The 12,708-nt window shown below is 45.5% G+C and overlaps 1 protein-coding gene and 1 long non-coding RNA gene across 7 annotated transcripts in view; one reads left to right on the top strand and one right to left on the bottom strand.

The window, feature by feature from the left end:
- Nucleotides 1-12,708, top strand: part of nid2a (nidogen 2a (osteonidogen)) — a 31,499-nt gene that overhangs the window by 12,088 nt on the left and 6,703 nt on the right. Inside the window, exons 9-33 of one of the 6 annotated variants that reach the window (XM_035629908.2) lie at nt 61-100; nt 198-307; nt 399-532; nt 615-726; nt 1,024-1,224; nt 1,310-1,540; nt 5,161-5,307; nt 5,984-6,112; nt 6,916-7,041; nt 7,165-7,289; nt 7,378-7,483; nt 7,563-7,696; nt 8,129-8,234; nt 8,692-8,825; nt 8,921-9,026; nt 9,131-9,264; nt 9,356-9,461; nt 10,039-10,172; nt 10,269-10,374; nt 10,475-10,608; nt 10,700-10,805; nt 10,967-11,094; nt 11,181-11,286; nt 11,523-11,638; nt 11,725-11,830. In XM_035629908.2, coding sequence (XP_035485801.2) covers nt 61-100; nt 198-307; nt 399-532; nt 615-726; nt 1,024-1,224; nt 1,310-1,540; nt 5,161-5,307; nt 5,984-6,112; nt 6,916-7,041; nt 7,165-7,289; nt 7,378-7,483; nt 7,563-7,696; nt 8,129-8,234; nt 8,692-8,825; nt 8,921-9,026; nt 9,131-9,264; nt 9,356-9,461; nt 10,039-10,172; nt 10,269-10,374; nt 10,475-10,608; nt 10,700-10,805; nt 10,967-11,094; nt 11,181-11,286; nt 11,523-11,638; nt 11,725-11,830 — 3,117 coding nt within the window. The remainder of the gene's footprint in view (nt 1-60; nt 101-197; nt 308-398; nt 533-614; nt 727-1,023; nt 1,225-1,309; nt 1,541-5,160; nt 5,308-5,983; nt 6,113-6,915; nt 7,042-7,164; nt 7,290-7,377; nt 7,484-7,562; nt 7,697-8,128; nt 8,235-8,691; nt 8,826-8,920; nt 9,027-9,130; nt 9,265-9,355; nt 9,462-10,038; nt 10,173-10,268; nt 10,375-10,474; nt 10,609-10,699; nt 10,806-10,966; nt 11,095-11,180; nt 11,287-11,522; nt 11,639-11,724; nt 11,831-12,708) is intronic. The other 5 variants (XM_047333099.1, XM_047333100.1, XM_047333101.1 and 2 more) reach the window with 5 other exon arrangements.
- The window catches only part of LOC118307784, a 13,062-nt gene continuing 1,777 nt past the window's right edge, over nt 1,424-12,708 (bottom strand). Inside the window, exons 2-4 of the long non-coding RNA XR_004793224.2 lie at nt 8,453-8,501; nt 3,512-3,626; nt 1,424-1,558 (exon numbers count right to left, since the gene is read on the bottom strand). This is a non-coding gene — a long non-coding RNA (uncharacterized LOC118307784). The remainder of the gene's footprint in view (nt 1,559-3,511; nt 3,627-8,452; nt 8,502-12,708) is intronic.

The following is a 12,708-nucleotide window of genomic DNA, read 5'->3' as shown; positions in this document are numbered from 1 at the left end:
CTATATGTGATACATAATAATAAAAACTAAAAACTTCCTCCTCTCTCGTGTGTCTCTCAGTGATTCAGTATACGACGGAGAACAAAGAAACCTGTGCCAGGTACGTGAAAACAACACCTGATGCTGCACTTGTTATGTACAGTTATGTAATTATCGGATAGTTGCGGATTATCTCTCCTTTCTATTCCTTATTCCAGATTCCAGCAGCAATGCTCCCAGAATTCATTTTGCTCCGACTACGCCACGGGTTATTGCTGTCACTGCCGACCTGGTTTCTATGGAAACGGACGCCACTGTCTCCCCGAGGGTAAAATAATAATAATGTTATTCTTACTTTTAAAGTTAAGTCATGAACTTTAATTCATTTGTTGAGGGTTTTGTTGTTGCTGCTCCTGCAGGCGCTCCCCAGCGTGTCAGTGGTAAAGTGAGCGGCACCGTGACCGTGGGTTCGACTCCGGTGTCTCTGAACAACATCGACCTCCACGCCTACATCGTTGTGGGCGACGGGAGAGCGTACACGGCCATCAGTGAGGTGGGTTATATGAACTATATTGCATCCTCCTCATTTTATTTTGTCTGATTTGACCTGTGCGACCTTTGTGCTGATTGGTCAGGTCCCCGAGCCGGTGGGCTGGGCCTTGATGCCCGTCGCTCCAATCGGAGAACTGTTCGGTTGGCTGTTCGCTCTGGAGCTGCCCAACAGCCAAGCAGGGTTCAAAACCACAGGTAAACATAGTGTGTGTGTGTGTCTGTGTGTGTGTGTGTGTTTTCAGTCTCCCAGCCAGCTGCATTCTCTCTAGGGATGTGATGTGATATCAGGCTTCCACCTCCCCTCTCTAATAGGAAACAGCTGTGTGTGTGTGTGTGTGTGTGTGTGTGTGAGTGTGTGCAGATATTCTACTTGTTATGATACTGCTGCACCGTTAGTTTGTCAGGATTGACAATAATCTACTAACAAACCTAAGTATGAATTGCTTAATTGAATGATTAATTAATTGATTGATTGACTAACTGTGTTACCAGGTGCTGAGTTCACTCGTCGCGCAGAGATAACCTTTTACCCTGGCAACGAACGTCTGTCAATCAGTCAGACGGCCCGTGGTCTTGACGACAACAACCACCTCACTGTGGACACCGTGGTCAGCGGCAGCGTGCCCTTCCTTCCACCTGGTGCCGAGGTTACCATGGATCCCTTCAAGGAGACCTACCAGTACTACCCGTCCGGTAACCGTGACAACCACAACAGACAGATCACTTGATATAACGCTTGATGACACCATTTAACAACATATATTCTCTCTCTCTGCAGTCGCCACCTCCTCCTCAGTGAGGGAGTTTTCGGTGGTTTCGGCGGAGCGAGGTTCCGAGTCCTTCTCCTTCCAGCTCAAACAGAACATCACCTACCGAGATTGTCGTCACGACAACCGCGCCGCTGCCCCGGAGACTCTGCAGATCACCATGGAGAGGGTGTTTGTGATGTACGTCAAGGAGGAGCGGATCCTGAGATACGCCATCACCAACAAGATCAGCCCGGTCGGAGGTGAGTGGAACACACGGCCTGCAGGGAAGAGACGGATCACAAACCATCCGGGTCCGGTCAGTGGAAACGACTGTTTTCAGACATGAACCACGGAAAATGTCTGGAAAATTTAGTTCACAGGAATATTTCTGGAACATTCAGGCGCCTGAGGAGAGCGCCCTCTTGCTCGATGTAAATCTTCCAGAGTATTCTCACATGGGCTCACTGTGACATTTTCCAGAATATTACTTGGGGTGTTGGCAGGAAAAGTTCCGGTTGAGGGCGATACCGTCGGAGGCGAAGACTGCAAGCAATCCTCAGTCAAAACACAAAAACATTATCACCAAGAATAGCAGTCCTCAAGATAGTGCACATTAATTCATCTGCCCTCAAAAACCTGCACACAGATCTGAAAAAAATATACAGTTTCAATAAAACGAACGTTGGAGTATCCGGCTGACGGCCTAGATTCATTCCAGACCGTCGCTGTCATTGTAAATGTGAGGTTTTTCTCTTCTAGAGCCCCAACTAGCAACCAGACCGCCTGGAAATTGTAGCAAACCTCAGCCAAACCACGGCAACAGAGTCGAACAGAGTTTGGCTTTCGACACATGCTGCGAGCTGAGGACATAATTACACACTGAGACCACAGAGAACAATGTTATAATGTCTGTGTTACCTCGGCTGTTTCTGGCCTCATTGTCTAACACACCACAGCGCAACTTACACAACAGCTGTAAATATTTGAGGGGTGTAGTGTGTTCACGCTCGCTGCTGGTGACAGACCTTCGTCACTGGGATATGGACAGGTGTTGACACCGTCACTGTACAGTGAGCCGGAGCCCGGCGACATGCAGTGAGATTTCAGCATGAGAAATGAGAAATATGAGAGTGTGGAGAGAAACATTCCTGATTGATTGTTTGGGGTTTGAAAACTCAAAGTACCACAACCACTAAATTTTCCATTTTCACCACGTTAAGTTGGTTCTGTGGCATCAGAGCTCCAAGATGTGTAACACAAAGATTTAAAGCAACACTATGTCGGTTATCTTTTGACTTAAAGGGGCAACAGTTAACTATGGTGCCCCCCTAGTGGTTCTGTGTGGTATGACTGTTTGGTCACTGTCGTTAAGTTGTGGTCACAACGCAGGAACTTTTCCTCAGAGCTCCTAAAGAACTCGTCAACACCACTTTGGAGATAACGGAGGAGAAGAATAAGATTGTTCACTCCTTTGTCTTCTGGCTCCTAGCTTTAACTAGCTGCAGCATTAGCATCGTGGCTAACTCAAGTCAGCAACCTGGCTACTGTCCAAAGCAGAAAATAACAGTAAAAAAAAAATCTGGATATGACCATAGTGCTCTGGGTTCGCCTGGAACGATATACCATATCTGTATTTGTGTGTGGCTGACGGTCATATAGAAAGTGTCCTTTTCTATATATGTTTTCATGGTTGTTTCGTCTTTATCGTTCCCCATGCGATCGGTAAATCCAGATTCACACGTTTCCTTTTTTAAGGTTTCGATCGTCTTTTACGTCACCAGAAAGACGATGCGGCGAATGTGGGAATGTGCGTGGGAATGCTGCAGGCACATGTGCCATGTTCTTTTTCTGTCAGCGCCCAGTGGTGGAGCTTTCTTTACCCACTGGATGTGATGAGAACCAGATAGAGACAGAGCGAGAGACGAGAGAGGCCAAAGAAGATGGAGAGGAAAATAAAGAGTTAGAGACAGAAAGAATGAGAGGCTGGGGTTGTATTGTTTTTTCTCCAGAGGTTTTGAATTCAGCCCAAGTTTCTGTCATTTGAACGTCAACACGTTGATTAAAAAGGTTACGATGACACATCTCGCACATGCACATGAACACACACTCGTACAGCCGGTGCACAGCTGGAAGAGCTTTTGGGGATCAGGGGTTTTGTAAACATGGGTTAAGTGGTGTGTGTGAATGGGAGAGAGAGAGAGAGAGTGTGTGTGTTTGTGTGTGTGTCTTACTTTCTTGAAAATAATATCCCAGCCAATGACAGATTTTCTCGTGGGGGGTGGGGGTTGCCGGGTAGAATAGCTGCCCATTGATGTCATGGGAATGTGAAGGAATGACGACAGTGAGCTGATAAGAGACAAAGAGAGGGATGGAGTTTAGATAGAGAGCAAACTGACCACGCTCCATGTCACCGTGGAAACACAGCGTTCACCTTTTTAATAATCTAGAATAATCTACCGGGAATGTAAGCGTGCAGGTATTGGCTCGAGTTGAGCCTGGTTCAACTTTTAGTTTCACCACAGTGACCTCACCGATGGACTGTCAATCAATCCATCAATTAATCAATTAATCAATTAGGCTTTGTCGCACTGTTCATACAAACAATGTAATTAAAACAATAGTCAAATTAAAAAACAACAACAAAGGAAGGTAAATAATACACACTGGTCGAAAGCTGTTCGACCAGTGTGTGTGTGTGTGTGTGTGTGTGTGTGTGTGTGTGTGTGTGTGTGTGTGTGTGTGTGTGTGTGTGTGTGGAGTTTTGCAAAAAAAGCAACAGGTGGGAAACCACAGTCAATGCTTTGATCGTGCACTGTGTGTGTGTGTGTGTGTGTGTGTGTGTGTCTGTGTGTGTGTTCTCCACCTCTCTCTCTCTCGCTCTCTTTAATTATCCCTCAGTCTTTTCTCTCATCTCTCTTTCTTCCCGACCACAATCAGGACTTTGAAGAATCTCTCTCTCTCTCTCTCTCTCTCTCTCTCTCTGTCTTGTTGCCGTTTTCACACATGAACTCCGTAAATTGGCCAGAAAATTGGGTCATGAGTTTGCGGTTCACATATGTCGAATGCAGAAGGAGATTGTCCGAGTGGGACGCGTTCACAACATCCAGAACATTCCGGCGAGGTGTAGCGCTGTGACTCTTCCAGAGATTTTCCTGCTCTATCTCACACTGACTAACTCGGACATTTTCCAGAAATCTGGAAACAAGGGGGGCTGGCAGGAAGACGTTCAGGAAAATGTCTGGACTTCAGTGCATCTTATCCTTATATTTGTTTTCTTTAGTCTGCTGCTTTTCTTTCAGATTTCTTTCAGAAATTAGTCAGACGGTTGTTGTTTCTCGTGTCTTGTGTGTCTGAGCGTTGGTATGAGGAAACTCTGCACCCACATCCGCTCACTCATCCCTCCGTCTGTGTGACTCCCTCATGTATATGTGTGTCTAACCTCGTCCATATGTTCAATATTGAGAACACGGAGGGAGGCCTTTTCGGAGAGGAAACTGCTGGATGGGAATTTGTCTGGAATGATTCTACATGTGTGTTTGGTTAAGCCGTCCTGTAATCATCGCTGTAATCATCTGACTTTAACTGCTGAATAATCCACATCTCAATTAATCTCAGTTCAGGACATCTGAAGTCTGTGCAGTAGGTTTCTGTCGTCCTCAAATATTAAAATTACTAAAGTAAGATTTATGTCTCTTTACATGGCTGTATTGATTAAAATCAAACCAGACATAGATAAACAGGCACAAGAGATCCAGCATCCTGAGCTACAGTTTCCCTTCCAGACAAGCGAGAGTTTTGATTAATAAAGGTTTAAGCTTCATTAAATCGTTTAAGCTTCATTAAATCATGTCATTTAATCCGTCTCTCCTCCCGTCTGTAGTGGAGCCGACGGGGCCGGAGCTGGTCAACCCCTGCTACGCTGGGAACCACGACTGTGACACCACAGCCCAGTGCATCCCGCTGGAGGGCCAGGCCTTCCAGTGCCAGTGTGCCACCGGTTACAGAGGAGATGGACGCAACTGTTACGGTACGTTTGTCTTTCAGCTCTTGCATACGTGAAGCATGAGAACTCTGCCTTTACGTAGTGGTGTGCAAGCGGTAAACCGTACATTGCCGGGAGCTTGGTGGTGTTTTTCTCACACTCACACACGTGCAGACAAAGGTAAAGACAGTTCAAGGCTGCGCGTCTGTGTTTCATCAACATGTGTCCTGTAAACGTAAGAGGTCAAGTACAGGCTGGATGGAAGGAATCATCTGTGACCTCTCTGCCCTTCCTCTTCTCCTGGTCTCCTCCTCCTCCTCCTCTCAGTTATCAGGGACTTTATTCTGAGCTGGCGCTCTGCCTGTCATTAGCCCAGCAGCAGGTCCTTCTTTCCTGCTGACAACACTACGAAAGCCCCAGGCTCGTCCTCGGTTCCCATGGCTGGGCCTCGGCGTCTCTCTCTGGTCACAGTCTTCCCATGTGTCTTGCGCAATGCCTTTAAGAATGTAGTTAACAACCCGAGTGTGGGGTTCATGTAATAGTTACACAAACAAGCAGACACTTAATGTACATACACTCAACGCACCAGTAATTACCTTTAATTACAGCGTTGACGCTCACACGCAGCTTTCTATGTGTTGTCATATAGGGCATCTGTGGTTTACGGGCTTATTAGTTTATACATTTTTCACACTTCCTCTTCCTTTCTGTCTCACTGCAGACGTAGACGAGTGTGCCGAGAGTTCGAGTTCCTGCGGTGCTCACGCTCAGTGTGTGAACCTGCCCGGCAGCCACCGCTGCCAGTGCCAGAGCGGCTACGAGTTTGGCTACGACGGACGAACCTGTGTCGGTAAGTGGCAACTATTTGACGGTAAATGGAACGTCATCGAAGGAGAATTTAAACTAGAGATTGAACCATAAACTTGTCTAAAATTAAAGACAAGCCTATTGTAGAGGTTTTGCCTACTTGCATGTACTATAATAGTATTCATGCAATCCATTAAATACTTCACGTGCAAATTAAAATAATTTACGAAGACACAGTTTATCACCATGTTCTGTTCCCACCGTCGTCCTGTTCTCATCTGGTGAGTTGCACTCGTTTGTCCCCTAAGATGCATTTTTGGAGCGCACAGTGCTGCATGTTCCAAAGTGAGCGCAACATTTTGGAAGAGAATCTGCGTAATTTTGTCCGAGCTCAGGAATAACATTTTCTTCCATAACAGCGAGGCACAGCTGCAGAGGCGAAGGAAAGGCAGCGCGGAGGGGAGGATGGAATGACACGTGTGAGAACAAGAGAGTGAGATGAGACAGGACGGGGGGTGAATGAGAACAAATGGAGCAATGACGCTCCGTGTGTGTGTGTGTGTGTGTGTGTGTGTGTGTGTGTGTGTTGCTTAGGAATGTGTGGAGGAGTTGTCGGTGTGTGTCCTCCTTTCACCCATCAGTGTGAACTTCTCATGAACTTCCTCTAAACCCTCCCTCCTTCATTGATATGGAACACTTTGCATTGGGCGGTGGAACAATTCAAATATTGATAGGATACAACCGATCGTATTGATTTGCAGTGTGTGAGCGCATCTCCGTGTCTCTGTGTCTCCATGTCTCCATGTCTCTGTGTTTGCTGATCTCTTCTCTCCGACCTGCTCTCAGATGTGGACGAGTGCAGCTCGTCTCCGTGTCACGTCAACGCAAGGTGTATAAACAGACTGGGGTCTTTCCAGTGTCAGTGCCAGCCTGGTTTTGATGGTGATGGTTTCTACTGTTCAGAGCAGGAAGGTGAGTCACGTTGCATGTTGCCTTTGTAGACTGTGACCATCACAGCATTTCTCAAGTCAGACTTCATTTGACTTTCTGCACTTTCTATTATATGTTCTGAGTTCTATCTAACTATCTTTCCAGGACAGACAGTTGGTCCAAAGAGCCAGTGTGAGCAGCACAGAGACAGTCTGCAGAGTGGACTGGATGTGAGCGTCGGAGCCTTCATCCCTCAGTGCGACTCTGATGGACGTTACCGCCCCCTGCAGGTGGGCACGGACCGACGAACGCATGGCCGACTGGTTACGAATAAAAACATGATGTGCCGAATTTAAAAAACAATCTTTTGTTTTTCAGTGCCACGGCTCTACTGGACATTGTTGGTGTGTGGACAGTAGGGGGCAGGAGAGAGCAGGAACCAGGACTCCACCTGGTACAGCCCCCAGAGACTGTGACAGACCAGGTGAGATTATTACGAAATGCTTTGGAAATTTTGGATTGACGAATCATAGTGTAAATAAATGTTATGTTAATCTCCTCAGATGAACCAGAGCGTCCTAAAACTCAGTGTGAGCACCACAGAGACGGTGTTCAGACCACCAGTCAAGAGGGATATCCTCTACTGGGAGTCTACGTTCCCCAGTGTGACGCTAACGGACAATACTCACCACTGCAGGTCAGCACCTGATCTAATGATGGTGTTTTTGAATTTCTTCCAAAATAGCATAGCATATTGTAAAACATATATTTGTTGTAATATTAGGTGTATACATTTCTATTAATACTACTTTATTATGGTAATTTATGACTTCAATCTTGTTATGACTTTTTCCTCCTAAAATTACAACTTTATTCTTGTATTATCATGGCCTTTCTCGTTAATTGTGACTTTTTTCGTAAATGACAACTTTTCTTCATAAATTACGACTTAATTTTGTTAAAATTAAAAACTATATTCTTGCAATATAATGACTTTAATGTTTTTTCTGAAAATATTAAGACGTTATTCTCTAAATCTCAGATTTTCCTTCCCCTTTAAGTGTCCGTAGTACTCTGTCGTACATAAAGAATGTACGAATGAAATGATTTGTTTTTGAATATTTTTCAGTGCCATGGTTCCCCTGGACATTGCTGGTGTGTCGACGGCAGAGGACAGGAAAGAGCGGGAACCAGGACATCGCCCGGTGCACCACCGACAGACTGTGACAAACCAGGTGAAGAAAGAAAAACAAACAGACTTCTCGTTTTCTGCTCCGCACGAACGCTTGAAACATATTTTTGTTCTCAGCGGTAACTGAACCAGCGTCAGCAGGTGTATTATGTCATGGCTCTCCAAGGCTTTCCAGCTGAAAATTGACCTGTGACCCCCCCTAATTCCTCAACTTAATGACAAGTCAAACAGACAGCACGTTTACGTGAGAGTGTGTCTAACCTTGAGAGTGGTGCGCGGTCGAGGTCAAAGGGTCACAGCCTTGGAATGCCTGGAAAAACAGGTGATATCACTGTGAGACGGAGGGAAGTTGAGAGTGAAGAACAGCAGAGCGCAAGAGTAACATGAAGCGAAGAAACATGAGAAACAGGATGTGAACAAAAAGGGACTCACGTCTGTTTTGACGTTAACGCCTGTATTTCCTAATGATTTGTAAAAATGAATCAATCTGTCTCGTCCAGATGAACCAGAGCGTCCTAAATCTTACTGTGAGCACCACAGAGACGGTGTTCAGACCACCAGTCCAGAGGGATATCCTATAACGGGTGTCTACGTTCCCCAGTGTGACGCTAACGGACAATACTCACCACTGCAGGTCAGCTTATTAAAATGTTTTTTATCTGTCCTTGAATGTTTCTTCGATGAGTTATAGACCTAAAATCTAAATAATTCAACTCATTATTGTTTTAGTGCCATGGTTCGACTGGACATTGTTGGTGCGTGGACACTAGGGGACAAGAGAGAGCCGGAACCAGGACTACACCTGGTACACAACCGAGAGACTGCGACAAACCAGGTGAGGAGAAAGATCTTGCACAATATTCCTCCTCTGGGTATCTTTGATGTTTTTTAATAATATAAAATGTCAAGGTCCTGCATTAATCCAAGAACTTTCTCCAGATGAACCAGAGCGTCCTAAAACTCACTGTGAGCACCACAGAGACGGTGTTCAGACCACCAGTCCAGAGGGATATCCTCTACTGGGAGTGTTTGTACCTCAGTGTGATGCTAATGGACAATACACATCACAACAGGTACCATATGATTGTGTTGTAAATGAGAATAAAAGCTCATTTTTATTCCATATTGTTATGGCTGTTCATACAATTATTATGTCCATTCTAGTGTCATGGTTCTACCGGTCATTGTTGGTGCGTGGACACTACGGGGCAGGAGAGACCTGGAACCAGGACTCCACCCAGTGAACAACCTAAAGACTGTGACAGACCAGGTGAGACTGCTGTTTCCAGCTGCCCAAGATCTGCTGCATCCAAACTAGTCAGGATGTAAAGTATAAACACACTCAAGCACCGGGTCTCGGCTAGATGGGAGGCCAAAGCTGAAGAGAATGGATGATACTTAATAATCTCAAGCATGTAAATCAACGTTGTGCAGCTCTCTGAATGAGCTGTAAGGAGTGAAGAGAACAGAGCTTAGGAGCCCAGCCAGAAGGGCTAGAGCCCGAGCGAATCATTCACAGCCATAACAGGGAGGTCGTGCCAAGAAAGAGGAGAGATCTAGCGCGGAGCGAATTAGGTGTGGGCTCAGTACAGAACCATGTGGAACCTCGGTGCAGAGGATATCTGGTAAAAAAGTGCTAGAGGTTATCAGTCCTGGAGAAGACGGTATGTCCCAAAACTCTTCAAGGCTTCTAACAGGCATAAGAGGACAGAGACTGGAGAAAGTGGTTATTTCCTAGTCGCATAGCTCAGGAGCAGTCGGGAGTCCATAATGACTCACATCTGTTTTGCCGTTAACACCTATGTTTTCTAATGATTTGTAAAAATGAATCAATCTCTCAAATCCAGATGAACCAGAACGTCCTAAAACTCACTGTGAGCATCACAGAGACGGCGTTCGGACCACCAGTGCAGAGGGATATCCTCTACTGGGAGCCTACGTACCTCAATGTGATGCTAATGGACAATACTCACCACTGCAGGTCAGCATCTTACTTAAAAGTATTTTATCTGTCCTTGAATGTTTCTTCGATGAGTTATAGACCTAAAATCTAAATAATAACTCATTATTGTTTTAGTGCCATGGTTCGACTGGACATTGTTGGTGCGTGGACACTAGGGGACAAGAGAGAGCCGGAACCAGGACTACACCTGGTACACAACCGAGAGACTGCGACAAACCAGGTGAGGAGAAATATTTTGCACTATGATCCATCATTTCTGCTTCATGTTTTTATTAATATTAAATGTCATGGTCCTGCATTAATCCAAGAACTTTCTCCAGATGAACCAGAGCGTCCTAAAACTCACTGTGAGCACCACAGAGATGGTGTGCAGACCACCAGTCCAGAGGGATATCCTCTACTGGGAGTGTTTGTACCTCAGTGTGATGCTAATGGACAATACACATCACAACAGGTACCAATCTTTGTTGTAAATACTGGGTTTGCACTATGCAAATCTTTATTCCATATTGTTATGGCTGTTCATACAATTATGTCCATTCCAGTGTCATGGCTCTACTGGACATTGTTGGTGCGTGGACAGTAGGGGGCAGGAGAGACCTGGAACCAGGACTCCATCTGGTACAGCACCTAAAGACTGTGACAGACCAGGTGAAACTGCTTTTTCTAAGATTCTTATCCATCCAATCTACGAGGACTCTAAATATTCTGATCTCAATTTTAGTAGATATGACCCAGACCTGAGACGTGATATGGTAAAAACGCTTTGTCTGTCCGTTAATAACTTGTGTAAACTTGTAAATGTTTTCCAGATGAACCAGAGCGTCCGAAAACTCACTGTGAACACCATCGACGAAGAGCCACCGATTCCGAGGGGAACCCGATAGTTGGAGCTTATGTGCCCCAATGTGATAGTGAAGGACAGTACATACCACTGCAGGTGAGCACTGACTCACGGATCAGATTGTCTGTCAATGTGACTCGTAAAGGATTGTAGACTAAAAGGATCTTTGATTATTGTGTTAGTGCTACGGCTCCTCTGGACATTGTTGGTGTGTGGACAGTCAGGGGCAGGAGAGAGAAGGAACCAGGACCACGCCTGGCACACAACCTAGAGACTGTGACAAACCAGGTAAGACTGCAGTTTTTTCCTGCTATGGGCTTTGTTTCAAATGAGTATTACAGTGCCTGAAGAGGGAAAAGAAAGTTGTCATCAGCATAGAGGTGGAAGAAAGAAGTGCAGGCTACCTAACCAACAAAGAGAAGATCCAGCAGCATTCAGCAAAGATTCTGAAAGTAAACATTATGTTTTGTCAAATGCTCTCATGCGTTTTCGTAATAACTTAGACACATTTTTTATTTCTCCAGATGAACCAGAGCGTCCTAAGACTCACTGTGAGCACCACAGAGACGGTGTGCAGACCGCCAGTCCAGAGGGCTACGTCCCTCAGTGTGATGCAGAAGGACAGTACCTACCTCGACAGGTACACACTGTGACTTCTCTTCACATTGCTGTGCATGTGTGTTGTTATTCTTCCTGTTAATAATATTGTTTTCATTATGTATTTAGTGTGACGGTTCCACTGGAAGTTGTTGGTGTGTGGACAGGAGGGGGCAGGAGCGAGCAGGAACCAGAACTAAACCTGGTGCACCGTCTGTCGACTGTGACAAACCAGGTGAGACTGTTATCACTGCTGTAGACTGCTGTTTTACAGATAGTGATTATTCGGATACACTGATTTTGGGAGATAAAGTTTTATATGAGATCTGTTTGGTTCTGCGAGTTTTTCTCTGGATCGAAATTGTAGACAATGCCGGTTGGTGCTGGACAGAGAATATTCAATCCGCAGAATCAGGTTTACAGGAACGAAGAAATGGAGGAATACAAACTTTAACGCGAGTAGTGAAAACGGACGAACCAACAAGAAGCACTGGGAGAACAGAGACTACCTACACAAGGAAGTTAACACAGTGAAAGACACATGAGGAAGGTGACTTCAAAGTAAAACTGGAACCCACAAAACTCAAGACGCAAACAACTGAAGAACAAGTTGAAGCAAGTCTAAATATACAAATCCAAAAAAGTCTAAACCAAGAATTACAAGTCCACAAAAGGTCTTTAAAAAAGTCTTCCAAAGGTTCTCCACTCTGGCAGATCTTCAAGTTCAAAGTAGTGCAGGAGGTGGATGAGATATTCCTGTCGGGACCAAAGTGGTTAGGTCGACCAATGGACCAGTACCACCACCCGTCGAGCCACGACTGCCTCTCTCTCTCTCTCATACTCTAACATATACACAGAGGCCGTTGTATAAATCCAGCCCCAGCTATAAATTCCATTTATGACCGTCCAAACATGTGAAGTGGTTACTCTTGTGGCCAGATGAACTGCCGGCTGTTGCCGTGCGACCAAAGTAAAAACAAGGCGGGCTGCCGGAGCAGCTGAGTGACAACAGGGACGCACCCAACGACAACAGATGCTGCACAGACAGACTCACACACTTTGTGAGGTTATGGACGAGCGTGTACAGTAGATTCTTATGTTCACTCTCAGTTG

This window comes from Scophthalmus maximus, chromosome 1, assembly GCF_022379125.1.
Source record: "Scophthalmus maximus strain ysfricsl-2021 chromosome 1, ASM2237912v1, whole genome shotgun sequence".
NCBI lineage: Eukaryota > Metazoa > Chordata > Actinopteri > Pleuronectiformes > Scophthalmidae > Scophthalmus > Scophthalmus maximus.
This window is presented reverse-complemented; position numbering and strand designations above follow the sequence as displayed.